The sequence below is a fragment of the Nyctibius grandis genome, chromosome 27 (assembly GCF_013368605.1).
Source record: "Nyctibius grandis isolate bNycGra1 chromosome 27, bNycGra1.pri, whole genome shotgun sequence".
Taxonomy (NCBI): domain Eukaryota; kingdom Metazoa; phylum Chordata; class Aves; order Nyctibiiformes; family Nyctibiidae; genus Nyctibius; species Nyctibius grandis.
The window spans coordinates 1,710,494-1,735,306 of NC_090684.1; the positions used below are offsets into that span (position 1 = coordinate 1,710,494).

A 24,813-nucleotide genomic window follows, 5' to 3' on the forward strand; every position below is an offset into this window, starting at 1 on the left:
AACAGCGTGCGAGGGGAAGGGGGTCCTGGTGCTTTGTCGATGGGTTAAAGCCCATGGCAGAACGGCTCCGCCTGCACACACTGTTGGTGCCTGCAAGGAGCACCCACCACCCGCTGGGCAGGGCTCCCTCGGGGAGCAGCGGGCGCCCGCACTCACCCCTCTCGCAGCTCAGCACCGGCGGATCCCAGGTCCCCCCCGGCTGGCACCGGCTCTCGTAGGTGTCCTCTGCGGCGTAACCGGCGTCACAGTCAAAGTGAAGAGTCTCTCCAGCTTTGTAGGTGCTCTGCGGCTTGTAGACGTTCCCGTTCTGCACCTCGGGTATCTCACAGCCGATTGCTGCAGGGAACGTGGACAGCATCCTTTACACTTCAATGCATGGGCCAGATCCTGCACACTCAGCCCCCTCCCTTCTCATCACTGCCGTAAGCCTGAACTGTTCCTACAAGCAGGACATCCAACATCCTTTCTGCCAGCCCCACACCTCGCAGTGAAGCATCCACCCACCTTCACAGCGGGGCAGGGGCCTGCTCCACACCCCGGCCTCCATGCAGGTGATGGACACGTTCCCAACCAGTTTGTAGCCATCCTTGCAGCTGTAGTACATGGTCACTCCCCGGGAAAACTTGTCCAAGGACTGTCCACTGTGCAGCCCGTTGGCGATGTTTGGTGGCCGAGAACACATCAGCTCTGGAGAGGGAAAAGAAATTGCCCCATGGGTCAGCTGGTTGCCACTTTGCGTGCTACTAGGGCTGTTGGGGTAATATCAGGGTAATATCCTGGATTCTGCTCAGTCTTTGTTCCATTTGCTGGACCCAAGTGTTGGTTAACAAGAGCACAACTGCACTGTGGCCAGAGGAAATTACTAATAATAAGGACAGTCCCGACAGAACTCACAGGCACACCACGGGATTTGGCAGAAGATGCACGTGGACACGGAAGTAGCAAGAGCAGCGAGAAGCTGTGATTCCTTCCCGTTGCAGGAGGAAGACGAAAACGCCCCAAATCTGCCCAGAAGCCGAGTGCCAGGAATCCCCCGGGCAGCAGTACTGCCATCCCCGCCACTGGCCAGGGGCTCCTGAGCGTGCCGGGGAGGCTGCAGCCTCCTGCTCCACAGCAGCTCAGCCCCAGGGTTAACTTCTCCCCGTCCCTCTTGGAGCCCAGGACAGGGCAGGCTGCAGCCACCCCCGTGTCCCACCCCAGCTCCTTTCTTCTGAGCTGGTTCTGTCTCTCAGAGCCAAGCTGGCAGCACTTTGGTTTGAGAAGAGAAGCGAGGACGGATGCGTCCCGGCTTTGCTTTCCCACCAAATTTGTGGGGACATGAGAGGGAGCTTTCCCCCACGGCCGTCACCGCCCGCACCACGACACTTGCCCTTTTTGCACACTGGCAGAGGTGGGCTCCATCTGAAGTCAGCTCGGCACGTGCTTGTGCGGGAGCCCTGCAAGGTGTAGCCTGTGTTGCAGGCGAAGCTCACGGTGTCCCCAGTCCTGTAGGAATAGCGAGCAGCGGACACTCGCCTCCCGTGCTGGATGTGTGGGAACGGGCATCGGGTAGCTGGAAAAGGGAGAGCAAGAAAACGTTGTTACCTCCAGAGCTCTCAGGCTGTTCCCGCCTGTGAGGGTTGCTGTGTTCGTGGTGCCCACGCAGCCTGTTGACCCCTGAGCGATGGGATGCAGTGGAGGGTGCAGCCAAGGCGGGTGCCCCCGGGGCTGGGGGGCTCCTCCCTGCGCTGCTGGGGGACCCCACTGCTTCCTCAGCGAGCAAGAACTGGGTGTCCATCGCCTGGTGAGCTTAGAGCCTTTCACGGCCTTTCTGCATCCTTCCAACCCACGGGCTGGGAAGCACAACCCCTGCCAGCTAAGGCAGGAGGCTCAGCCTTTGCTCTCTCAAGATGCCAGTGAATAATTAACATGAGTGAGGATATAGGCAGAAGTCTTCTCCAGGGCAGCCAGGCTGCAGCACCTACACTTACGAGATGGGAAGGGGTAAACAAAACCACGCTGCAGTGATGAGCCAAGTTTCTGTAGGTTTTGGCTGTCCTCTCCCAAACAAGAGGGCACCTCGGGCTGCCTGCCAGGCTTTCGTGCCCTGCGGGCTTTCAGACCAAACATGCCAAACAGCCCGGTCCCAATGCATTTCTCTACATCACAGCAAGTTTCAACTTGACGGAGCTCAAACACAATCTGTTATTGGAGCAGGCTCCTCGTCTCGCTGTCATGAGATGCCCTGTCCATAACCAGCTTTACTTTGGCAGTTCAAACACACAGGCCAAGCTCCTTGTTACGGGCAGCTGGGCAGGTTGTGAAAGCCTCTCCATAGCGAGGTTCTAACTAACTCCATTGCCCCCAGCCACTGGAGGGCACAGCGTGGCCCCGGTGATACCCCCGAGGGTCTTTTTCATTAGTGGAGCAGCTCAGAGGCTCTGTGATGCTCGGGGTCTGGCGTGCCGAGGTCCACGTGGGACCAGCACAGGGCTTCTATCTGCCTCTACAGGGAAAAGCAAAAGGGTCAGCGAGGAGAGGAGCAGCGATGAGGAAGAGGAGGGCCATGAGGGGTGCAGACCTGACGGTCTCCCTTACCTCGAGCCCCAGCCGCGGTGGCCAGGAGCAGAGCGGAGCTGCCCAGGAGGCGGAGGGCGAAGGCGAGCACCATGCTCTGGTCCCTGGCGCAGACTGCGGCTCCCGGGGGGCTGCGGGAAGATATGGGCACCCCAGTTCCCCCCGCCGCCCCCCCCGTGTGGAAGGAGCCGCAGCTGCGGGGCTTCCCGGGGCTGCGGGACAGGAACCCGTGGGCTGCCCGGCACGGGGCGGGCACAGCCACCACCCCGGGGAGGCTGCAGGTCCCATGCGCTGCCTCTGCTGCTATCTCTGGCAGGGGAGGATGGGCCCCGGGGACTCACTGCGTGGTCCACGGGCACCTGTGGAAGAGGGGCGGGTAGAGGTACGGGTGCTCTTAGCCGAACTGTGCCCTCAGAGAGCATCCTTGCTTAGGGGAGGTGGCCCAGGCTCTGCCCCACGTCCCTGGGCGGTGAGGGCAGCCCTTCCCGGGACCCGGCTCCGGGGCACGGGAAGGGCAGAGCAGGTCATCCCCTCCTCCCGCACAGCTGTGGACCCAAACCCTCCCGAGCCAACCCTGGCTGCTCTAGCACTCATCCAACCTGGCGTCATCCCTGCCCACTGGCTGGGAGACCAAAAATCCACAGGCAGGACTTTTTGCTGTAGGAGCAGCCACGGCAGCCTCCAGCTCCCCCCGTCACATAGCGGAGGATGTTTCTGAGCCTAAAACAAGCAGCAAGACAGGCGTTACTCAAGTCTTTTTATCCCTTTTATTGACAGAGAGCTTCCAATATTTACATACCCAACATTTATACTTCAGAACTGCGCGTGACTGGTTACACTCAAAGTAAAACTATGTACAACTCGATTATAAACACAGTAGATAAACCCTCTTCAACAGTAAATTGTGGTGATCGCACCCATAAGCAGTCACAGTTCCTTCCATTTGGTTGCGGGGAGATAATTTCAAGCTGATCCCCAAATCAGGTGTTAAATCATTTGGAAAAACCACTCCTGACTACACAGCAGGGACAGTTGTGCTGGGATTGAAATAACAGAACACAACACTAAGCTACGAGGCTTTACATTTGTGTTTTGTTCATCTAGTCACTCACATGGCTTACGGTAAGAGAGATATAAAAATAACCAACAATCTGCAAGTGCTTGTTCTGCAAGAGTGGCTTCCGAAAACGGCATCTCGCGGTGCCCCAGCGACAGCTGAGCAGGACGGTGCTCTGCTGGGAAGGGAGAACTTCGGGGCTCTATTTGGAACAAGATTAACGTGCTGATGGAAATGGCTGTTTGTGTTTTTCCCTCTAATTAGATGCATGTTCCTGTTCACAGGAAAGCACTGGCGAAAATGCAGAAACAAAAAGTAGGTAGTAGACACATTTCGAATACTTCCCGTTCCCAACTGCGCATCACAAGCTCACAGATGGGTCGTTTACCTCCGCATCAGACAAAACCCCGAACCTCAAAGTCTTCATTTACCAGCAGCTAAAAGTCCTAGTGTCACAAGATGATTCAGGCAATAGCTGAATGCAAGATTAAATCCTGTCACAGTTTTGTTCCCCTTATAAACAGGACTCCCAGGAAGCCTTCAAACCTTTACTTCATTTTACGAGATGCTACAAACCTCTTTAGGTTACTAAAGGATCATTTAGCGAGGCCGAGTTAAACCAGGAAAGGGCACCAACACCACAACATGGGCTTTCCATCAGCCAAACAAATCAGGGGGACTTCTGCCTGTCTTTGGTTTAGGCACAGTGAGGTGCCATCACCCGAGCTGTCCTCGTGGCACCGCCGACGCCTGACTCACGCTGGGGACAGCACGCTGCCTCGCTCACCTCCATCCACCCTCGCAAACCGTCCTCAACACAACAAAGAACTAGGTCAAGTTAGGATAAAAAAAAAGTGCACAAAAGATGTGGGGTTCGTGTCCCGCTCCCCACGAAGGAATAAATTAAGGCTTTGGCTTGATGTGTATCTCCTTTGGGTGCAGCGTCAGAGCATCGCCCTGGGCAGCCACCCCCCAGCCCTGCTGCAAGCGGAGCAAGAAGCCAAAAACCTGCTTTTCCTCCCCAGCATCAGAGCAGCCCTGAGGCATCCCGGGGCTGAGCTGGCACCCGGCCAACCTGCGGTGGGACCCAGCGTGCCCGGGGTGCCCAGCACCACCCGAGAAAGCCTTGGAAGTGCAAATCCCGACAGCGATTCCCTGCCATCGGCGTCACGCCAGGCAGGCAGCATTCGAGCAGAAAGTGAAAAGGTTCACACGCAGCAACTTTCTGATGTTTGGTGGCATCTACCAGGACACCTGCACGTCCTGCACTGGGCCTGTGGATGAGCCCAGCTGGCTTCAGCCCTTCCAGAGAAGCGTCGAGTCAGTGCAGGGACAGGAAGGGTGTTTCCGCAGAACAGCCTCGACGTGATACAAAGATAGTGCCAGGGCAGAGACATTCAGCTAAAGTTTAAAACTGATTTTAGTAAACACAGGAAGAGTCAGAATAGCAGCTCTTTGTATTAAGGCATTTAAATTTTTTTCTCTCCGGTAAAATCACCGATCTGTGAGGTTCACAGTTTGCACAACAGCTCAGACTTGCCTTGAAGTAACGGCTACAACTGCGCTTCTACATGAACACTGCCAATGCTTCCAGTACCCACAGCTAACACACGACTTACGCATCCTATTCGAATCAAACTTCATTTTTTCAAGTATGTATCACTCACATGAAGACATTCACCATTAATCCTCTCGGCAGCGGCAGCACTTTTCACCTCAGGACACTTAAGAAACCCGTGAATCCTGATCAGGGCCAGGCACAACGTGGCCTTAGTGGGGCTGAAAAACCAAACACGTGGAGGTACCCAGAGTGCCCAATTTCCTTGAGTCTATTGCAGCGCGAAGGTCTTTGGCACCACTGCGACGTAACGTGGGGATAACTGCACTTGGTATCTGAACAGCATTCCCACCTGGGTGGCAGAGAGTCTCCATCCCATCCCATCCCCACGCACGAGCTGCCGTGCCCAACGCCACGCTCGGCTGCTGCAGCCAGAAGCACGAGCCCTGCCCCGGCAGCATCAGGGAGCGTCTGGGCTTCATCATTCAAGGTCGGCTGGTTGCGGATTCAAGGCCAATTTCACAGGAAGGAGAAGCAGAGCACTGGGATCAGCATGATCAAGTCCAACAGGTCTACAGGTGCCTCCCCGCTGTGCCCGTTCCCTGAGCTAGATGTTCATAACCAGCATTGCCAGGAGGAGGGGGAAGATTCCTACAAGAGACAGATAAGAAGCTTCATTCTTCATATATTCAACTGCTTTTTCCCTCCCTGGTCCACTTTACCTTCCCTCCCCTTTTCACAGCATGATCTTAAAGCAACAACAATATAAATCTGACAACAGATGGTAGTGGAAGGCTTCTGAGCTTATTTCAAGCAGAACACACAGACAATAACATAAAGCCAGGCCAGAGCACAGTACAGGGGTTCAGGAATATGTGTTACTCACCAACAATGATCATGTTTGCTCCACCTGGAAAGGAAGAGAGCGAAAACATGAAACTCAGCACGGTAACTCATCGAACTACGCAACATGCAGCATCTCCAATCAGAGCCAATGCCCATGGGAGACAACTGAAGCAACACACACAACAGGACCCCTGCACAGCCCAACTCCACACAGGTTTATCTGTTAAAACACAGATGTATTCACCAGCGAGACAGACACAGGAGACGAGGGTCACCTCTGCACTCAGGAGCGGGCTCACTCCAGACTCCCCGGTATTGATCTCCTGCAATACACTGCAGAAAGGCCGCTCCAGCAAGGGTGAAGCCGTCCTTGCATTGATAAGCTACAGTGGAACCATGGACAAAGCCTGTGCCCTTCGTGCCGTTGTGCATCCCATTGTCAATCGTGGGGGGCTCTTCACAGAGAACGTCAGGGAACTGTCCCACAGGAGGAACATCACCTTTGCATTCAGGAGTAGGCTTGCTCCAGACTCCACGGTGCTGATGATCTGCTTCACAGTGAACTGAGGCTGCTCCAGCAAGGGTGAAGCCATCCTTGCATTTATAAACTACAACGGAGCCTTGGACAAAGTCTGTGCCCTTCGTGCCATTGTGCATCCCATTGTCAATCGTGGGGGGCTCTTCACAGAGGACGGCGGGGAGCTGTCCTACGGGGGGAACATCAGCAAGAGCCTCTGAGTACCTCTCCTAACTGCAAAGGCGAAGAGGTGTAGGGGGAGAAGGAGGTACAGCCATGCATCTAGCAGCAACTGAAAACGCTTTGAGCTTTCTTGCTTGGTACTGGACCGCAGTTACTGCCCGTTAGCCACCACGCCAGGATCTCACCCCATGAAAGAAGCCATAGAAGTTCCTGATCAAGCTAGAAGAAATGTTTCAGCCATTTCTAGCTTCACATAACACTATACACTGACTTCGTAACACCTGATTTCACCATTATACCAGATTGAGTGGACAAAGTTCTAACATCCAATTATCTTCATCTTTCCCTGGTAATTAGAGAAAGAAAACTTTCCTCCTGTGACTGTTTTTTTCCTATAATTTCTGCTCTTCCCTTGCTCCCTCCACTTTGTCAGCATAATTTCTGAATTGTGTGAGAATATTGCACCTAAGGCCTCACAGCAGGAGCTAGTATTGAAATCATGAATTTGACAGTTGATTGAATTAAGCAGCACAAGTAAGAGCAGCCCAAGCCCACCAGCAAGGCAGCTACACCAGCACAGTCCCAACTATTATCTTAATAGCTCTGTGCAGAGTTTTTCCCCTCTTACTTTCACAGTATGGAGATGGTGTATCCCAATCAACTCCATTTCCTGATACCACACATTTGGCAGAAGATGACTTCTTTAATTCATACCTAAATAAAGAGAAGTTTAGTACTTTCCAGAAGACAACCCAGAAAGGGTTCTTCCCTTGCCTCCCCACCACTGCCTGCAGGCAAGTTATTAACCAGAAGTTGCCCCGGCTACGAAATGGGATCTGGCCACACCAAAGCCACTAAATAAGGGTGCTCAGAGGAGCCGAACTGAAGCAGTTCAGTGCGTCACCAAGCACACGCATGTTGCCACGTACTCATCTCACTGAACACATAACACACAGTTTCACTGGAGACTTGCACTGGGAAACCAGGGAGGGAGGGAGGGGGGTGGTGGATGTTACTGCCTGTGATCCCTGCCCTCTGCCCGCTGAGCCGGTCCCTTTTAAGCACGGATCCGCTCACCCAGGATGACAGGTGAACGTCACCACTGTCTCAAACAGGAAATTCTCTGCAATCACATCCCCGTTCGCTATCGTCAGAGGAGTACACTGCTGTCCTAGAGGAAAAGAAAGCAGCACAGGAATTACTTCAAACCCAGCGATGGGCAGGACCCAAATTGCAGAGTAACATCTCAAGATCACTCGTGCAGTCGCTCAAGACAGGAGAGGAACAGAGATACTCACGTATACAGAAGTCTGGGTCTGCAGACCAAGTTGCATCAATCAGACAAGTGACATCGGAGGACTTGCCACTCGCTGCAGTATAACCCGGTTTACACCGATACCTCAGCACAGTTCCAGCGAGGGAGCTGTCACCCACAGCCCCTTCACCCTCAGCAAAAGGGAAGCGTGGGGCAGGACCGCAGTAGACTAACAGTGGAGAGAAGAGCAAGGTTAGCTACAGAAGAGTACCCGAAGGGTCTGCAATGAACAATGAACTGGAGCACACGAGATTTTAACCTGTTTGAATGTCGCTGTCTGGGAGACACTTTGCACCCAACCCATTTAGCAAACAGCAGCATTTATCACCGGTTGCTTAAATGAAGAAAAGGAGGAGACAGGGCAGCATCTCTGCCTCAAGATGCTCCTCCACTGCCCACCACCCCAACCCGCAGGGCCAGCCGAGCTCAGGAGCCAAACAGCCCCAACAGGTCTGGCAGCTGGTGAAGCAAGGTGGGGAAGGCAGTCTTCTCTCTCCTTTCAGTGTGCTTTTGGGTCATTTGCAGTTCACAAAGAAATAGGCTCAGGTCTAAACACATGACTGGCCTGGGCTGCCGTGCCAAAGACCCAAGCCAGCACGCTCTGCGAGCACATGCCTACAAGCACACAAGGTTCAGAGGCTGATCTGCTCAACAGCTTAGACCTACTTCAGTGCATTGCTCAAGGAAATCAGTTTGTACTCACTCGGGTCACATGTTGGCAGAGGTGGCTTCCAGGTACTGTCTGCTTCACAAGTAACCACACTACTGCCACGCAGTAAGTGACCAGGATTACACTCAAAGGTCACTGTATGTTTATACGTATGCTCAGTGCCAAAGCCAGATAATCTTTTCCCATTTTTCACTTCTGGATTTTTACATCTGACCGCTGGAAGTGAAGATAAGACAATAAGAGCATTAATTACAAGAAGGAGAAGCCCTGCAGTGACACCAGAGGCAGTACGCGAGCAGCTTGCTGAGAGAGCTGCTGCCCTTTCACTCTGAGAGATGCAGGTCCCCAGCGGGGTGCAGGTACTCCCTGAACAGAGACGTCATTAAGAACCTGCACACGTGAAAGCATCATTTGTGGGAAGCCCTGGGCATGGGCAGGGAGAGGGATGTTTTCTGTGGGCTGAAGAATCCATTAAACCAAGCCCTACCTCTGACCATGACGTGGGAGATCACTGCATGAAGCTTTCTGGGAACCCTTTTAAACTCAAATCAACCTTCTCGTGTTTGGCAGCCCAGAGGGTCAGTACAGATCAGGAGAGGGATGAGGAACAAAGTCAAAAGAGTAAGGAGAGAAAGCAAACACTTACTTTTACATTCAGGAGCTGGACCGCTCCATGTTCCCTCGAGGTTTCCATCCACCGTACAGTGAATTGTGGCATCTCCAATGAGAGAAAAATCTTTGTTACAGCTGTAGGTTACAGCCATGCCAAAGGTGAAGTCTCTGTCCCCGTTGAGGAGCTGCCCATTCTCAATCCCAGGAGGTGGTAAACAGGGAATAACTGCATGGGAAAGCAACAGCAAGAAAACGCAAGAACATTTCCATCGAATGTGAAACTGAGATCTAGCTACTAAAAAAAAAGCAAACACACAAACACAAAACCAACCCAAACAAAAAAAAAAATCATAACAGCCAAAGAAAAAAAACATCACGTGCAATGCACCGTCTGCACCAGCCTGGCAGAAAGCTCGCTGCGTGCCTGGGCAACACCAACCAACAGCCTCGGGAGCTGCTTTTCTCGCAGATCTACCTACAGAGCTGCTGCCAACATCCACAGATCCTCCTCAGGATTTAATTTTCATTCCCAGCTCCAGCCAGAGCGCTTGTTTGGGGGAGAGGTAACGAGTCAGTCTCATTAAAGGCAATGTAATTTGCACTAGGTGCCAAGAAGAGACTATCCACCTGCCGTTCCCCCAACTCCCAGATGCATTGCAATGGCTTCAAGGAAGAGATGTAAGCAAAACATGTAAGATCTGCTTACTGGCACAGTGTGGAATGTTATCCCAAGAAACTTCACCGCCTCTAAGTACACATTGCGCAGACGACTCCCCGACTAATCGGTACCTAAGAAAAGAAAAGGTTGAATCTCTCTGAAAAAAGTGGAAAAAAAATCCTTGGGAAATTCAGAAAGTTGCACAGTTTCTGCTGGTCTGCTCTGGAGGAGCTGAACCCTAGGGGAGAAGCAGCCAGCCCTCCTACCAAACACAAGTTTCTCAATACCTACAGAAATGCAATATATGATGCAGTCAGAGGAAACAATACTTGCCGTGGGTGGGTACAAGCTCACAGGAGCGTGAGCGAGACACATCCCCGCCCCGAGCCTGCTCAGCCCCGTGCTGCGCAGGGGTAGTTCCAAATAGCAACTTTCCTGGGCAGAGCTGGGTGTCACTGACACACCAACCGCTCTCCTCCCCTCTCGCCCTGCTCCCGGCATCCCCGGGACACCGCAGCTCTCTTTTCCCAAGACCCCTCAGCTGAGCCGTGGACAGCCAGACTCATTGCACGACAGCGAACGCTGAGTTACTAACGAGCACCAACAAAAAAGGAACAAAATCCTTTGCAAAGCAGCTGAAAAGCAATCTGCAAAGACCTCATGCTCACACCCAGATCATCTGTTTTGATAGCGAGAGCAGGAGAGAGCCTGACCCCCACGGCTCCCCACGCCGAACACCTCCCACCATCCTGGGCTTGCCAAGGAACCAGCCCCCAGACACTAAAAGCCCCCAAGTCTCCCATGGGTGCTGTCTCCCAGCCTCGGCCCCGTCGACTCACCAGGAGCCTGGGCCAACGCTTACCCGATGTTACAGGTGTAGGTTATTGTCGCCCCGAACAGGAGGTCAGTCGTGTAGTCAAAGTTGCCATTCTCAATGTCTGGTGGACCACACGACTTTCCTGGAAGGGCAAGTGACCAGCATTAGCTTTATTTTATAGCACGATCGTGAAACACAGGTGACAGGGCTGTTCAGTGTCGTTACAGACTAACTGCCCTCAGGAGCAAGTACCAGCAGTTTCAGAAAAGATACAAGATCTGCATTAACTTCTGAGGAACTGAAAGTTAAAATACAAATAAAAAGCAAATAAAAGCACAAAAAAAAGGACAAATAGAAGAAGGCAAGGTTTATATGCTTACTGAGAAAGGAAACTGATAAAGAGCCCAGTGGGCTCAGGGCAGAGGTCTTGGTCCGTAGGGAAAGAGCACAAAGGAGAAGGGGATGGAGGCGGGGGATGGAGCTGTGACCGCCCCAGGGCCGGTACAGGTGCATTACCAGGGGGACAACAGACTCCCACGGCCGCTCCTCACCATACCTTGCTTCTGTGCAAATACATGATAGCATTTGGCAGCACTAGGTTAATGGTTGGACTTGATGATCCTAAAGGTCCTTTACAACCAAACCAATTCTATTCTATTTACGTGATTATCACCAGATGGTAAAGTAATTAATAAGGGCAAAGATCATCTCCCAGAGATAACGTTTCTAAGCACAAAGGGCAACCCCAGGCAGGCACACAGGGTGAGGGCTTGTTCTCAACCGTCCTAAAAACAGTAACCCGGGGAGCATCCCCAGCTGTGTTGAACCACAGTGGGGTCTGGGGTGCAGCAGGGGATGTGCCCCCCCCACTCCCAAATCCCAGGAGCCCGCGAGGGGGGAACCCACCGATGCAGAAGTCAGGGTCTGAGGACCACTGGGAGGTGGGGAGGCAGGTGACCCGGGGGGACTTGCCCCCGGCCATCGTGTACCCCGGGCGGCACCTGTATCTCAGCACGGTCCCCACGGCGTAGGACTCGTTCAGGGGCGCGGGGGGCTCCGCAAAGGCGAACCTCGGCGGCTGCGGGCAGTCACCTGCGGGCAGCGCGGGATGATGGCGAGGACTCGCCTTAGCCCTTCCCCACGCAGGCACAGCCCCATCCCCATCCCGCCCCGCTCCCTTCCCACGCAGCTCCATCCCCACGCCGCCCAGACCCCCTTTCCCCTGCGGACGATCCCCGCGCAGCCCCTTTCCCACGCCGCCCCGCTCCTTTCCCACGCCCCCTTTCCCACGCCGCCCCAGCCCCGCGCAGCCCCTTTCCCACGCAGCCCCGCTCCCCCCGTGCCCCGCTCACCCCGGGCGCCGGGCAGCGCCAGCAGCACCGCGCAGAGCCAGCCCAGCACCGCGCAGAGCCAGCGCAGCCCCTCATCCATGACCGCTCCCGGTACCGCGGCTCCGCGGGCGGGCGCGCAGCGATGCGCAGGGCAGAGCGCGGCGGCCCGGCCCTTTCCGGGGCGGGGAGGGGCCGGTACCGGGCTCTCGTCACAGCTGCAGCACGGCGGGGGTGGGGTTTGGGCTGTTGCGGGACACGGGGGCTTTGGCTGCGGGCGGGGCCCCCCGCGGTGCCCCCGCTCGGGTACGAAATGATGCCCCTTAACAAGAGATGTTCAAAACCCGGCTGGACGCGGCGCTGGGGAACCTGCTGGGGGTGACCCTGCTATGGCAGGGGCTGGGCTGGATGACCTCGAGGTCCCCTCCATCCCCACCACTCTGGTTCTGTAACAACCACTAAACCAGCCCGCAGGCGGCCGGCGCGGGGCTTGGGTGTCTCCCGTGTCCCCCCAAGGGCCTCCCCGCTGACACAGCAGTGACCCCGCACGCAACCTGCATGGCTTGTCCCGAGCTTCTTGGCCAGCCCACCCCATCACCCTGCCCTTGGTCCTCAGGTCAAGGGCCGCCTGAGCCCACCCGGGGCTTTCCAGGATTTCTCAGAGCTTGGAGAGCGATTGTCCACCTGCCGCACCCATGCTGCACCGTGCCTGCGTCTGCTCTTCATCCACCGCTCCCTGTGCGTCAGCAAGGGCAGGCTTAGGGCTTTATCAGAGTGTTGCCAAAGGACTGGCTGTACCGGTGTCCTGGGGGTGCCCCTGATGCCTCCAGCCCTGTGGTCAAAGGGGTGATCAAAAGGGGAGAGTGACGGACAGCTGCCAGGGCACGGGGCAGCTCAGGAGTTCACATGGCCATTGCCTCTCCCTCCTCAGAGCAGTATCAGGATCGCACCCACCAGCACAAGCCCATGGAAGTGTCCTGCGTCCCAGCTGAGTAACAAATACAGCAGCAGAATCAGATTAACTGTGCAGCACCTTCCTGTCCTCCCTCTGGCACTGCCTGACTCTTGCCAGAGCACCAACGGACTCAAGCTCTGGGCAAACACCAATAAAGCAGAAAGGCAATTTTTACAGCTCCTGTATTATCACTGTCAATTTTGTCCCCATGTCAAAACAGAACAAGGAGTACAAGCCAGCAAACACCGAGCGGGGAGCGGTTACGTTAATCCTCTGGACACCTTGCTGGAGCTGCAGCCTGGGTTTTTTTGGGTAGAGAACCTGACCGGTGCAGGAGCACACGGCGTTGGCCGAGGGAAGGTTGTACCTGGTGAGGAGCACACACCTTCGCTGATACCGTCCTGACACTGCCTGGGGTGGACGTGGGCTCTGCTCCAGCAGCGTCACCTCGCCTCCGTCACCGCAGTTCCCAGGAAAGGGCGGGCGTGCTGCTACGGGCGACGGCGCGACACGACGGCAGCGATTACCTGAGCAGCAGCAATTACCTGAGCAGCTGATTACAGCCGGCATAGAATGAGACAGCAAAACCATTTGAAGCGCTCTGTGAGAAGGTTTGATTAGTGAATAAAAAAACCCAAACCCCAAACCATACGAGTATTGCTCTTTTTATATTCCTTTCATTTATAAAACAGTTTTACTATAAATACCGTCATTCTCGCACTCGTATCTGCACACTAGTAAATGAACCTCAGTAAAAAAGTAGTTTAAAAAATACAAGTACATCCTGCAAGGAGGTGCAAAGAGGGTGTTTACCATGAAATTATTTTCCTAGTGGAAAGAAATGTTTATTGAATTTTAAAAGCCTCACTAAGAGCTACAAAAATACCTTTTCATACCAAAACAAACAAAAAGGTAGGCATGAAACCAACGTGGAGCTGAATTTGAAGGATGTTTGATTTTCCTGCTTCTTTACAAAGACATTCTCGGTTGTGAAGTCAGACACTTGACATCAGGTTGCCTTATTGCACTTAGAACTTCATCCCTGGCCAGGTCAGGAGTTAGTGTAGCAACTCTCCCCTCTCTCTGCCCAGCTCCGTGCCGCGGAGGGTGCTACAGGTGCCGGCATTTATCCTGCAACAGAGAAACGAGCAGCTAATTAGGGTTGGGTGCTGCATGCTGCAGACCCTGGGCTTTGGGGGGAACGACCTCTGCAGCACGTTGGTCCCCAGGCACGGTGACCCGAGGGGCATTTTGAGGGTCCCTACCGTCGGGTGCCTGGCGCCGGGGCTGGCAGAGGTGAGCGTGGGTGGGCGCCGCGCAGCCGGGGCAGACGTGGCAGCCGGGGGTGCGGAGGGGGACGAGGTGAGCCGGGGTCCCCTCCTCGGCCAGGGGACACACGGGGCAGCGCGCCGTGTCGCTGTGGACAAGGGAGAGGTGCAGGCGGTCGGCGCAGGGGGGGCAGACGGGACCCCGTGGGCTGTGGGGAGAGAGCCAAGGGTGAGCCCCGACAGGTTCCTGTGGGGAGCTGCTCCCCGCCAAGCCACACCGCGTGGGCTCCGGCACCCACAAAAGCTGGTTTCATTAATGATTTCAAAGGTATTAACTTTTTTAACTCAAACAAATAGCAATTCACTGAAACAGCTCCTCCAGGGTTAGGGCTAATAGCAAGGAACAGCATGAAACAAATGACTGGTAAAAAGAAGTTCATACTTACACAAAAGCTAAGGCATGCGGATGTACAGCTCAGACCATGTTTATTTTAACCAAATATTTATGTGGATTTGCCTCTGTCAATGCTGACACTGTTAAGGAAGCTTTGTGGTCCTGAGAGAGCACAAGACTCGCACGGGCAGGTGTCAAAAAATAACCTGAGCACACAACATCACCTCGCACACCGCTGCTGCCAGGGGCTGCCCACCCCGCCCGCACGGCACTCACCCCTCGTCCTGCCGCTCCCCGGGCGCCGCGGGACGGCTGCTGCGCTGGCCGAGGTGGGCACGAAGCCAGGTCTCACACACGGGGCAGATGTGGTGGTCACTGTGGAGAAGCACCACTGAGGATGTGCGTTGAGTCTCTCCAGGGAGACTCAAAAACCCCCGTGAATTGGGCACCTCCAGCTTCCCCGGTACTGAGGAACTGTCCCCAGCAGGATGGAAACCTGCTCCACACTGAACTGATTTTTATTCAAGCCCACTACAGCATCTGTGTATTTTCAAGTGGCAGACAGACCTTCCGTGGTCCGAGGGCTGCTCTGCCTCGCTCCGCTCCGGAACAGCTTCTCCAGCGCCGTCCCCGCTCGGCACATCCGCAGCTTTGGCAGGAGAGCTGAACGCAGAGAGAGAGAGAACAGCCTGAACCCACCTGGGTGCGTGGCTTCCCGAGAACGACTGCTGCCCTACGGAACCACTTTTTTGTAAATAGCAAATACTTTCCACCGCTAAAACCAGACTTAAAGGAACCAAAGGAATTCAAACTGCAAAACCTGCTCTATCCATGTACAGGCAGTTTTTCCCCCACAAGAAGCGCCCCTTTTCCCCTGTTCTGTTTTACACGGACCCGTGCAAGGGGAGCAGGAGCAAGTGCCTGGTTGGCCGCAGTACCTCGTGCCTGCAGGGCTCCGGCTCTCCCCGTCACCGATGCTGGGGACCGAGTAGGTGCGCGGTGTGCCGGGCTGGGCGCGCAGCCAGTCCTCGCAGGCGGCACAGCCCGGCTCGGCGCAGGGGGCCAGGGCGGCGTGCAGCCGCTCCTCGCAGGTGGGACACACGTGGCAACTCGTCGTGTGGCTGCGGACGAGAGAGATGGGGGGAATCCCTCGTGCCGAGCCCCGAGAGCAGCCGGCAAACGCCAGACCCTCCCGTGAAGCACCCTGCACGTTCATGGCAGAGGTCTTGGCATTTTAGAGTCAAGCACTGCACAATGATGTGCCGTACCAGTGTGGTCAGGCACAGCGAGAGCTGTAGCTAGAAATAACACCGGGGAGATCCGTGGGTATAGCCCGAAGAGTGGCACAAGCTTTTGGGCAGACGAACAAACAAACCTACCAGAAATAGGAGTGCCAGGGCACGGGCTGCTTCTCATCATCCGTTATCTTTGGGTGCGTCGGTGGATCCCTTCCCTTCATCTCGTGCTTTTGTAAATGCATATTGTAAGAGCTGAAGAGACAGAAAGGAGAAAATTCATAGAATAAAAAGTGACTTGGCTACATGGAAAGATAGCACTAACCATATACACACTGAAGGGAATGACTATCACACAGAGCTTAAGGAAATACCCAGTTATCCCTAGGGAAAGTTATGGCTGATGAGGGGCAGCTTAGGCTCACTTACTGTATTTTCTTGTCTCTGCATCTCAGGATGATCCCAGCTAGAATGCCAAGGGCGACCAGGGGAACTAACAAAGAAACAAAAAAATTTAAAAAACAAATTTGGTACATAAATTGAAGTGAAATCCTGCAGTGTAGTAAACGACTGGCAGCAAAATTCTCTGCTCAGGGGCTGCCTGTCACCACGCAGAGGGTCCCTCTCAGCCAGAGTAACGCAAACCCTCTCCTGTGCCTCCAAACACAGCACAGAAACCACTGCTGTGTCTGGTGCCATGCTGACCTTCCTAAGGGTGGGATCCTCCTTCACTCAGTGCTTTTATAGTCAGCGCCTGTTTCTTTTGTATTTTCAACACACCATTTTTAGTACTTGATCTCCTTTGCAACAAGGATGTCCTAAGTTTCGCTAATCTCTTTTAAAGCAACTTTATCAATTAAAGCGTGACACGACATACAGTTTTTGGTTGGCTTCTTACACTGGCTTCTTTCATCTCCTCCCCTGAGGTAACATTTTATACTAAGACACAGACAATCCACCCAGTTGCAATGCTGCTGCACCACTTAACAGCAGAGGAACCCCTGAATCCCAACCAGAGACACTTGGCACCAGGGGCAGTAAAATGATTAAACCAGAACCACTGACTCCAAGTATTTAACAGCAAATAACAGCTTTGGGTTAGGACAGTGTCTTTTCAATTGTAAGTTACTTACCAATGCAACTAGGGATGAGGATAATTGCTAGAGAAGAAAATAACGAAATTGATGTTAAAAGCATGAAGCCAACAGTGCTGATAAATAAACAGGAAAGTTCCTTAATCTGTGTCCACAGAACAATATTATTCAAACCCAGATAACCATAACACTGCTGAGAAGACAAAACATTACAGAACAACCTGTCATTAACTACCACACACATCACGATGTTCTTTTTGCGTCCCTCACCCCACCTCTCCTCACTGACGGAGCTGAGGTCCGTAGCTCCAGGCTACCTCTGCTCTCAGCAACGTCCAAATACAGCCAAGATAACGTCAGTGGTTTCTACTGAGATGCTCGGCTGACGAAGGGAGATTCAAGCATCAAAAGTCCTGCCCTGTACCATGTCAGCCAAGGAGTCACTGAGCCGGGAGCAGAGAGAAAAGGGGATGAGAGCAGGGAATAAGCCTCTGCAAACACCTTAGAGACTGGAACATGGACCCACCAAAAGAAATGAAGGCGGCACAGCGAGAGCAGAAAACCAACAGCGCGTGGAGTCACAGGCACCCAACGCGGGTGCAATTACAGCAATTAAAAGGACCCTGGAGCAGAGAGTCTCTCCTGAGCTCTTACCTAGCCAGTAAGGATTCTTTGCTATCTTCTCTTCCGAGGGCTCGGTTTGGTTTGTCGCTGCTGTAGCGCTAACTATAGGGAGAAAAAATAAAGAAATAATTCTCCAAGTGATAAAGTGATAAAGTGAGAACAGGATTATCCAGCAATGCTCACCCCGGAGCCTCCTGCATTTGGGAGGAGACCCGCTCCAGGTGCCATCGATGCTGTTCTCTGTTGTACAACGAAGAGTTTCATTCCCCACAAGCTGGAGCCCAGGGTCACACGTGTACAGCACGATCGAGTTGTACGTGAACTCCTCCGTACCGTTGCCGTTGTGCTTCCCGTCGGGAATAGCGGGAGGCGGAGGGCAAGAAACAGCTGGGAGAGAAAAGGAAAAGTTCAGGAGGTGGCACCTGGGATGCTCTTCTCCACGATGTGAAGAGAGGAAAACCCAAGGGCCACTTGCACACAGGCTCGCGTTGCACCAGGAGCAGGGGCTGAAAGGGGAGCACTGGGCCCCCTCGTCACGCAGTCTCCAGCGACACCAAGGCCCCAGGGTGCTCATTTATGTGTGTCTTTCACACGCAGAAGGCACCGGTGATGCTACTGGCTAGTCCCCGCTTTCACCGTGCCAGCTGGCTCCTTTCCAGAGCTACTTACTTGACTTCCTTTAGGAAAATCAACGCCCAGTTCAGTATTTCTGAGTTGGAATATTTGGGATTTCCAGTCAAGTGCTGGATAACCTCACTTACCCTGACAAGCTGGAGGCTGACCCCAGGCAACTTCATCTCCGCTTAGGGAACACCAGATGAAAGGCGATGCTCCCTTTAACGTGTACCTGCAGGGGTAAAAGGCACAACCCCAAATCAGTTTGTTGTCACCAACCAAGAATGTGTCACCCCAGAGAGGTACCGAGAACTCGACAGGCAGAGCCCCTTGTCCCGGCTCACACACCAGTGACTCTGGCCAGGCAACTGGGATGCAGTGGGCAGCTGGCTTCACACTCACCCGTGGTCACAAACGACCTCTGCTCTTGCACGGAACAGATGATCATTTGTAATAACTTTGCCGTGTTCTGGATTTGCTGGAATTCCACAAGATTTCCCTAAAAAAGAATAAGATTATCCTTAGGACACTACAAGGATGGGAAAAAAAAAACCCAGACATACTTTTCATGACAGCATGGCAACATCAAACCAGGCATCTGGTGGTATTTCGTGCTAAACATCATTAAAAAAAAGCAATCCTTAAATATAAATCGGTCGTGGCACTCAAAACACAGCGCTGCCAACACAGCTGGGGGAGGGCGTTGGGAGAGAATGAAATGACGCGGAGACACTCACTGCGACACAGCTCGGGAAGGGCTGACCACGTTAAATCATCAAGACAAGTGCTGGTGGGGAGCTGGTCTGTGGTATTCTCGTAGCCTGGGCGACAGATATACTTCACTGTGATACCAACAGCATAAAAATTCCGAATTTCATCCTCTTGGGATAGTCTGGCGAAACGCACACGCGGCGGGCTGGGACAGCTGCCTGGTGACAAGGAGGACAACCAAAGCGTAGGGTTACAAAGCAAAAGTAACAGTGTGTTGCATTCAACTATCTATAAACATAAATCCCAGTGATAAAGCACAAGCCTCCCTAAGAATACAGGTACTACAAATATTTTTAAGAAAGTGATCGGTAATTTGTGTCATTCAAAAATATTCCTAGATGACTATTTAATGGAAGAAGATTTTTAACTGTTAAAATCGTTCCCAAGCACAGTACTCACCTCCCCTGCCAATTCCACCGATGAAGCATTTGAGGTTTGCAAATCCCCAGTGCCAACCCTTCCCCCTCGTGTCACCAGGCAGCTGTGCCCCCACAGCTCTGCCCCTCTCTCCCGTGCTTCCCCAAGCTCGTCATCTATTTTTATTAACACCCAAGTGCCAGCACACGGCTCCAACAGACTAAGCAGAGTGAGGACAAAGGGACAGTAAGAAATTCTCTGACCAGCAACTTGATCGTGTGTCACTTTGGATGAGGAAACCCTCGACACAGCGATTGCTAAAGCAGTAAGTGGTGTCACAAGCAGCGCATCTCTAAGAGAAAGTGAAATACTCACGGCCACAGAACTCCGGGAGGTTGGACCACTGGGAGTTGGCGAGGCACTGTATCGTATCCGACAGCGAGGGGCGTTTAACGTAACCCGTGAGGCATTCGTACGTCACTTTGGAGCCCACGCTGAAGCTTCCCTTGTGTTTAGTGTCCTCTGGGGGCTCCGCGTGGCTTATATGTGGCAGCGGCCCGCAGTCACCTGCAGCAAAATAAACGTGGGTTTTGTGGGTTCCTACCAAAGCTCCCCGAGCGGGGCACAGCACAAATGCACGTGCACGTACGGGTGTGCAGGACAGCACGGCACACGCACCCACCACACACACACACACAGAGCAGAGTATGTGTGGAGTACATGGAGTGCACACCCATACGGAGCACACACACACACAACACACACAGAGCTCACACGGAGCACACACACGCGGAGCACCCACAGCAAACACACAGGTGCACAAACACACATGGAGCACACACACGTACACAAAGCATGCACACACGTGGCACACATGTGCACACGGAGCATGCATGCACACATAGAGCACACACACGTGGTGCACACACACAGAGCACACGTGGTACGCACACACAGACACAGAGCACACACATGTGGTGCACACACACACACAGAGCACACACACGTGGTGCACACACATACAGAGCACACACATGTGGTGCACACACACACACGCCCACGGAGCACACACATGCGGTGCCAGCCCTCCCCGCACGCCCCCCATCACTCACCCCTCGCCGCGGGCGGCAGCGGCAGCAGCAGCGGCAGCAGCAGCGCGGGCAGGAGCGGGCGGCGGCGCCCGGAGCCCATCGCTGCCGCGGGGCGCCCGGAGCGGGGCCGGGAGCGGGACCGGGCACCGCCCGGGGTGCGCAGGGCGGGGAGCGCGGGGGGAGCGGGGCTGGCCGCGGAGCCGCGGGGAGGGCAGGGGGTGGTGCTGCCCAAGAGCACGCGTGGGGGCTGCTGCATCTTCCAACAGAGCCACGCCTCCCTCCAGAGCTGCTGAGTCCCGAAGGAAAAGAAAAAAGAAGAAACAAAAACCACCAAAAAGGGGGGCCCGTGGGTCTGGCCAGCTCCAGCTCTGAGCAGGGCAGCGTGCCCCCAAGCCAGGAGGGGTAGAGGAGGTCCCGTTCGTCCCCCAGCCCTGGATCTGCTGCATGTGGGGGCACGAGCTGCATCTCCATCGGTGCCTCCTGCCCTCTCCAACAGTGTCCGGCCCGGGGAGCCCAGCACAGTGCAGCTCAGGGGCACCAGCCCCCCAGCCCATCTTCAAATGTCCCCTACCCCTCCCTAGGAAGAGACCTCCACCAAGAGAGGGTTTTCTGCAAGAAGAGAGGAGAAGGCTTTCCTCCAGCCCACCTTGAAGCTGCTAATTGAGCTGCTGCTGTCAGCACCTCTGCACAACCCAACGCAGGGGGATACCAGCGCTTCCACAGCTGTCTCAGCGACAGGTTCTTACAGGTCACTGGCCACCTGAGATCTGAGTTGGGATGGTGCCTGATAATGGAAAAGGAAGTTGCTAACAGGAAAAATAATGCTTTAAATGGTGGGGAATTCTCTTGCAATAGCTTCCAGCAGTGATCTCAGCATGGGATAGCGAGATATTGAGGAGTATTTGGCAAAGGCTTCTTGTAATGTCGAGTCTCCTCAGGGAGTGGCTCGGTTCGTGCGTACACCAGGAGAAGCAACTGCTGCAGTTCCACCTCAGTGCAGTCCCTCTGCTATCAGAGCTCAGATTAACCCCTCGAACCATGCTGCTCTCCCACCTCAGCCCACGCAGGAGACACCTGTACCTGCCGAGACCATCAGGCTCACACCAGCCCCATCCCACTGCCTCTCTGCCACCCTCTTTGCTCTCCCGTTTCGCCCTGTAGTGCCCCAATAACCGACTGAGCACCGAAACCTCCCGGGCCGGAGCTGCCCCAGCAGCTGCGCCCTGCGATAGCGGGTCTGCGCCTGCTCAGCTGGAGCTGCCACGGGCAACTCGCTTTATCTTGCTCTGACATCCCTTCCCTGTGCTGCAGAAATCAGGCCAAGCAGACAGCAACAGCAGAAGGGAAAGCGCATAGGGAGGAACCTGACCCGTGCTGCTCCACGCATCTACGCTGCCAGGCTCGGGCTGGAACAACAGGAGGTTTCCTGCAAGACCAGCCAGCAAAAACAGGGGTTGAGCTGCCGGAGCTGCTCTTGGCTTTCCACAGAACCCTCCCTCGGCTCCCTGCCCGCTCCCACACACTAGAAACACTCACATTCCCAAACATTACTTCATGGATTTGCTTTCTTTCCTTTTTTTTAAAAACCAAGTCAAACTTGCACAGGAGGCCATTTAGAAAATAAATGAGTGCTGATAAAGAACTGATTAACAGCACATCTGACCATTGAAAAGATATCTCTAAAAGCTGATGCCTTCCTGAAAAGAGCATAAAATATGAAAAGAGAACAGCAGGCACAAGCTATCGTTTATAAACAACTACCATTTATTACTAAATGTAAATAAAACCCAAGAAAGGCACCTAAATATAAGGCAATTACTGTTCTATACAGGACAAAGACGATGAGCAGCCAACAACATAAACCTGACTTTCCCAGCTCCGCTGTTGCAGTGTGTTACAGCCCGTCCTGTGAGCCCGTGTATTTACGGCGACTGCTATGGCAGCAGGTCGGCGTTGCCAGCGAGCCAGGAAACGTGCGGTTGTGGAAACACCGAGTCAAAGGGGTTGTGACATAACCGAGCTCCGTCAGAAATTCTGCAGAAAGCCTGAGGCGTTTCCGAGAAACTGCGGCCTCCCATCGCCAGCCTGAGAGAGGCTGCTCAGGTCAGCGGGGAGTGATCACCAGGCTGGGGATGTTGGGAGGAAACTGCTGAAAGAGAAAAACTCAGGTGGGAGAAGGAACTGTGGGAATGAGCCAAGTCTGGCGTAAGTGATTTTCAATCAATTTCTTGGCACACTAAAACATACCACAATTAAAAAAATGCATTTTGTACCTGTGTGTGGGACAGCCCTGATCTAGCTTATTCTTTGTTTTAAAGCAAAGTGTAAGAGTCCTCCAGACACTTCCACAAGTGCCCCACCGTGCAGCTCCGTTACTCCGCCTTCAACCCCGCCAGTGGGTTTCTTTGATTCCACACTGCAGGACCTGGGCTTAAGCACCAGCCTCGTCACGTTTGTGTAACACCCCTGGGCTGTGCAGCTTCACACACAAAATCCACCTCAACAGGGGTGACGGATTTTCTGGTTTTGACCCGAGAGACGTGGCTCAGGGATGGGCAAGCTCAGCTTGAGCTGACACCAGAGAAGTGCTTTTCATCCACTCTCCAGTTGGGTAGCAAGACCCTCCAGTGAGTGTTTTGTCATTATTACTTACAGTGACACGCTTCTGGTTCCCACCCAGACACCGTTTCCAACGCAGCTGACACTCACCCTTGTCACGGGTAGAATAATCCTTTGCAACGGATGGGGAATCTGTTGTAGCAGCACTTCTGCCACGTTCGGCTTCTCCGGGCTGCCCACGACCTCGCTGGCGTGGAACAAGGTTGGCGTTAGTGCATTGCCTCTGGCTGCCAGAAGAAGGGCAGGAGCCCCAGCACTCTTAAAGGCTCCGTGGTATAAAGTTATCTCCTGCTTTTCAATGGGTTAAACAAAATCTGTAATAACTCGAGGGCAAGGAAACCATTGACAAGTGAAAATATATTTCATACGAAGCAAAGCTTTTTTAAGCAGAGGAGGTCAGTGCAGTCAAACCCGAGCTTTGAACCAGGTGCCCAACCAGTGAAAAATACAAATTATACAGAGGAAACTTACAGAGGAAAAGAACATGACAAAAAAAATCACTCACTTCCACAAAATGATGCAACTTTAGACCGTTTTAAAGTTTCAAAGCAGCCTGCTTGGGGGAGGATGCCAGAGATCCCCATGTACTTTGGAGGACACACGGATCCTTGGCTGGTCCCAGGGGAATAGTAGGTGTGGGTTTTGTACAAAGGTACAACAAACCTGAGCGCTGAGGTAGCACAGCTCCGTGGCACTGAAGAGAAACAGGGCAAAAAATGAAAACTCCGGGGATAGGACTGGGAGCAACCGGGAGCCCCATTGATGAGTTCCCCTGAACTTCAAATGAGCCTCCAGGACTGACCTGGTGTCCTGGAGTAAGAACGGGAGAAGGAGATGGTATTTTGGAGTGACTTTTTATAAAGGTTGAGCTTCATTTCCCATGTGAGGGCCTTCTTTGACAGCTGGATGCCATTTCCACGGGAACCTGAAAGAGTGAAAATCACAGTGCAAAAGGCATCGAATGGCTTTTTTGTAGAAATGTGATAAAGGAGCAAATTAAGTTGGGAAACGTGGGACTCGATTCAACGTACAATTGTTTCAACTCACTTTGGGGAGGAGGACGCTTTTCCATTTCTTTTGCTCCAAGTTTGATGGATGTGCTTTTCTCTAGGGTATAAAGAGTGAGCATCACTAGGAGCACTACGCCTTTCGTGCACAGACCCCTCGTTCCTTACTCGCTTTAGCAGCACTGCCTTTTTTCTCTTTAAAATTGCAATATGACTTGTCCTGTGCTAAGCAATCACAACCTTTTAAGCAGGTGCACACTAAATACCGAACTCCTAATGAATACTAAACGCAGATGAAAGCACCTTTGCACTCAGGCGCAGCTCCGCTCCAGACTCCGTTTGCTTTGTCCGTACTCGTACAGCGGACGCTCACGTTTCCAACGAGCTGGAAGCCAGAGTCACAGCTGTAAGTCACCGTTGAGTTATACGCAAATTTTTCGACACCTTCGCCATCGTGCTTTCCATTGCTAATTTGAGGAGGTGAAGAGCAGGTAATTACTGCAGGAAAGAAGGTCAAGGTGAGTATTGCTAAAAGCTTCAGTAATAATGAAAATGCAAAATGTTTCTTGACTCCACCTAAGATTCTTGAAGACAATGAACTTTCTGGACAACCAACCATAGGTAACTAACCCTGCCTTCTGTCTCGATTCTCTCTCTTTTGTTTCT

The 24,813-nt window shown here is 53.4% G+C and overlaps 1 protein-coding gene across 1 annotated transcript in view; it reads right to left on the reverse strand.

The window, feature by feature from the left end:
* Positions 1-24,813, reverse strand: part of LOC137674272 (uncharacterized) — a 53,705-nt gene that overhangs the window by 14,670 nt on the left and 14,222 nt on the right. Inside the window, 32 exon segments of the mRNA XM_068419516.1 lie at positions 157-336; positions 505-687; positions 1,370-1,552; positions 2,578-2,790; positions 2,898-2,915; positions 6,058-6,081; positions 6,293-6,724; positions 7,346-7,431; positions 7,795-7,888; positions 8,016-8,201; positions 8,736-8,918; positions 9,349-9,540; positions 10,021-10,103; positions 10,835-10,931; positions 11,696-11,881; positions 12,142-12,335; positions 13,458-13,599; positions 14,338-14,549; positions 15,011-15,109; positions 15,302-15,397; positions 15,673-15,855; positions 16,114-16,224; positions 16,399-16,462; positions 17,718-17,789; positions 17,871-18,074; positions 19,806-19,997; positions 20,543-20,810; positions 23,231-23,367; positions 23,646-23,834; positions 23,943-24,065; positions 24,188-24,247; positions 24,451-24,645. Coding sequence (XP_068275617.1) covers positions 157-336; positions 505-687; positions 1,370-1,552; positions 2,578-2,790; positions 2,898-2,915; positions 6,058-6,081; positions 6,293-6,724; positions 7,346-7,431; positions 7,795-7,888; positions 8,016-8,201; positions 8,736-8,918; positions 9,349-9,540; positions 10,021-10,103; positions 10,835-10,931; positions 11,696-11,881; positions 12,142-12,335; positions 13,458-13,599; positions 14,338-14,549; positions 15,011-15,109; positions 15,302-15,397; positions 15,673-15,855; positions 16,114-16,224; positions 16,399-16,462; positions 17,718-17,789; positions 17,871-18,074; positions 19,806-19,997; positions 20,543-20,810; positions 23,231-23,367; positions 23,646-23,834; positions 23,943-24,065; positions 24,188-24,247; positions 24,451-24,645 — 4,881 coding nt within the window.